Source organism: Echinops telfairi, unplaced genomic scaffold, assembly GCF_000313985.2.
Source record: "Echinops telfairi isolate 266 unplaced genomic scaffold, ASM31398v2 ScPeMD7_655;HRSCAF=1070, whole genome shotgun sequence".
NCBI classification, from domain to species: Eukaryota; Metazoa; Chordata; class Mammalia; order Afrosoricida; family Tenrecidae; genus Echinops; species Echinops telfairi.
Window position 1 is genome coordinate 12498710 of NW_022104553.1, and position 3818 is coordinate 12502527.

The following is a 3818-nucleotide window of genomic DNA, read 5'->3' on the forward strand; positions in this document are numbered from 1 at the left end:
CGGCAGTATATACCAGTAACCATGCCAGGGCCGGAGGACAAGCCAGGCCTGGCCTTCCCCGATCCCTCCCTCCCTATCACCAAGCTGGGAGCAGAGCAGCCCAGCAGAATGGATGGAGTGACACTGAAAATACGTACACAACCCAAAGTGTTGTCAGCTACCCCTGAAACACACACTAGCACAGAAACTACATGGCTTTGATTCATAATTAAAAATTGCTTTGAAAGCCACGACCTCTGCTGTCTTGGCTGAAATTGCTGGCTGGAAAGGAACAAAACCTAATTCTGCACACAACACTGACTCGTCCGTTTCACACATTCTTCCTGGCTGCCCCAGTCGGAGGACAGAGGATGTGAAAGCCCCCGCCCACTCACCTTGTGTTTGTAATAGTTTGCATGGAGCCGTGCCAAGCTCTCGTACATCTGGTCACAGGCTTCAGGCTCTGCGATCTGAAAAACAAAGAAGCCGGGGACTTCAGCTGAAGAGCCCAGCTACCAAGCAGGCCCTGCCCCACACGCAGACCTGGAGGGGCCCGCGCCTGCAGTGAGCACTCCCAGCAAGGCTCCATTCCGAGCCTCTGTAGGAAGTGAGTTTAGCCTAAGGCTTTCACTTTAGAAATCCCCTCTTTGGAGCCATGGCTTGCCCCATTAATCAACCAGCCAACAAACAAACTTCTGCCCAGCCCCTGTGACCCAGCACACTGCCAGCTGCATGTGGAGCCCCAACAATACCGGAGGACGGGCTTTCTGCTCCATAAAGAGTTGCTGTGGAGGCCCACAGGGGCAGTGCTGCTCTGTCCCAGGGGATCGCTGAGTCAGCATCCACTGACGGCAGTGTTTTTGGGTTGACGATAAAAACATGGAACACTGGCATCTTACAGGAAGGTGTCCTGGTGGGGTAGGGGTGAACACAGGCTGCTACAGGCAAGGGCGGCAGCTCAAACCCATTCTGGGGGGGAAGCCGAGGCTGTCTGCTCCCATCAGGATTTACAGCCTGGGAAGTCCTAGGGAGCGGCTCTATCTTCCCTACGGGTGGCGGTGGGGCTGGCTTTTGGTTCCACCTCGCACAAATGGGCACTGGGGAGTGTTGGAGGCACGCCACAGGAATTTGGAGGGGGCTTATCACCTGGCCTCGGGCCTGGGTGCAGGCAGGAGAGCCAGGGCTGGAAGCCAAGAGTGGGCTTCTGAGTTAGATCTTCAAAATGAAATGCATTACAGAAAGACCCTTTCATGAAGCTTAAAAAAATCTGCACTTTCATGTGTGGGAAGCAGGGCGGCTGAAATCCTACAAGAAAGTGATGTTTTAAGATGAAATAGGTGAACTACGGAGAACCGAGAGAGGCCAGCAGGCTTGGCTGGAAGGGGCAAGGCTGAGAACAGGGAGCTGGCGGTTTCTGTGAATAGATGGGGGGAAAGAAACCCTCTGAGCACCCCTACTGGAGGCTCCGGGGACAACAGGGTGAGCGCTCAGGAGAAGGGTTTTGTGCCAGTAGTACCTCCGTCTTTTGAAGCCTAGTGTCCCCCCACCCCCGCCCGGCCCTTGCTGGTGTTATCTACTGCTCCTGACATTATTCTGCCAAGCATTCTGAAGGCTGCTCAGAACAAAACTTTCTCTTTTATGTTTTCCCCTGAATTCAAATGATGGATTTGCCCAACTTAAATCCTTTCTCGAAGCAGGCAGAGCATAAAGCATAAATAAATCAGTAGTTAAGCGTTCTAATCAGGCAGCCCGCTTCTGCCGGTGCCTGCGTGTCAGATGAGGTCCCCAGTTCTCAGCAGACAAAGAAGACGAGCCGTCATCTAGCACTGCTTGATCCGTCCCCAGGTTCAGGCCACTCATCTTGAGAATGCCCAGGTAGCCACTTCAGAGGGAGCAAGGATTATGGGCTGAGGAGGTAGCCAGTGCTCCCTGAATCATAATCAGAGGGTTGGGGTGAAGAGCTGGCAAGAAAGACCCTCTGGAAACCGACTGGTCGGCCCATCCAGGGGAAAGTCCAGCTGGAAGCCAGCAGCACACCCATGGGAGCAGAGCATTTGAAGGTGGTTTCTGCAGCAGGGCATGCCTAACCGTGGATCGTGGATCGGCCAACAAGCCCAGAAGGACCCTGGCACAGAGGGGGAAAGGAAAAGAATGCTGGCCGCCTGTGACGGACTGTCAGCCGGGTTCTCAAGGGTGTTGAGCATTTCATCGCTTGCCTGTTTGCTGCTTCCTGGTGCAGATCTGCTGGCTTATCCTATTTAAAAGGCACCCTGGGAGAAGCTGGTGCATTATTGGTGGGTGGAAAACAATGTGGTGGCTCCTCAGGAAACATACTCCAACAGCCCCCCCCCCCCTAGAGACGGAAGACTAGAAGGCAGGGACCACCCGTTCATTTGCACCCGCTGTTCACGGCAGCATTATGCACAGTGACAAAGGGCAGAAACACCCAGGGCCCATCAACAGGGGAGCGGATGAGTAAGACGTCTTCTATCCACACAACGGAATATTATTCGGCCATTAACTCTCCTTCAGGACAGAGTGGACCTACCCTGTGGGTTTTCCAAGGTTGTAAATGTTTGGAGCAAAAACCCATCAAGGGAAGTGCAATTCTGACACACACTATGACATGGATGAGCCGAGTGAACAAAGTCAGACACAGAAGGACAAGCATCGCATGACCCCCTCCTCTGGAGGGTCCAGACAGAAAGTAGTATAGAGGTGCCCGGGGACTGGAGGTGGGAGAAATGGGGAGTCTAATTGGGGTGGCGAAGTCGTTCTGATGATAGTTACACAACACTGTGAATGCACACGCCGCCACTGAATTCCACATTCCAAGACGGTTAAAACGATAAATTTTATGTTTAGGGTATTTTACCGCCACCCAAAAGGAGACCTTCATCAAGACCTTCGTGCACTTGGCCCTGTCAGGCAGGGGTCACTCGAGACTATGTGGCTCCACAGCTCGGGAGAGCATGGAGTCAAACTGCTTGGGTTCAAATCTTGAACCCAAGAGCCTTGTTAGCAATGGGATGCTGAACAAATAACTTCGTTTCTCATCAGTAAGTTACTATTATTAAAACACAACACCTGCCCATCAGTATGTTTTCCACACACAATTCAGAGACACCAATTCCACGCATCCTGTTGTGCTGCCATCACCAGGAGTCACCAGTAGTTGCCAAGCGTCCCACCAGCACCAGAAACAGACAAGGCACTCCGTGCTTCCTAAGCCCCCTAGGAGCCCTCCCACCGCACTTGCTTCACCCTTCTGCTGTGGGCTGCTATTGAGCCGACATCGTCCTCTAGCACGATCCAGAAATAGGTATCTTAATTATGATCCATTTCACCCCCTAGATTTCCACGTGTCTTTCCTAAGCACCAGACCAGTCTCTACCAGAACCACCATTCAGTGACCAGACTCAGGGCCTTCACTAGACATAACACCAACATCCAGACTTCAGTCTTGCCCAGTGTCTCAGTAACGAGTGTCACGGAAAACAAGCCCTTCCACTGACATCACGCACTGCATCTGGTTGTCTTCGGGCTGGTTCCCGGCCTTGCTTGGTCTTTCGTGAGCTGACATGTGTGAAGAGTACCCTCCTTTTCAAAGAAGCAGCAGCAGTCCCTACGTCTGAGGCGGTGGGAGGCCAGTGGGGGAAACGGCTGGCTGCTCTGCAGCCCGGGTCTGACGGCACCGAGAAGTGCACGTGCCCCACGCCTGCCTAGTTCGTCTTAGTGTGTAATAGTCATGTGGGACCCACACGCCTGCCCAGTTTGTCTTAGTGTTTAACAGTCATGTGGGACCCACACGCCTGCCCAGTTCGTCTTAGTGTGTAACA

General features: G+C 53.1%; 1 protein-coding gene across 1 annotated transcript in view; it reads right to left on the minus strand.

The window, feature by feature from the left end:
* LOC123521960 (ubiquinol-cytochrome-c reductase complex assembly factor 2) overlaps positions 1 to 3818 on the minus strand; it is an 11469-nt gene that overhangs the window by 2887 nt on the left and 4764 nt on the right. Inside the window, exon 2 of the mRNA XM_045292527.1 lies at positions 375 to 449. Within this exon, the coding sequence (XP_045148462.1) occupies positions 375 to 449 (75 nt within the window). The remainder of the gene's footprint in view (positions 1 to 374; positions 450 to 3818) is intronic.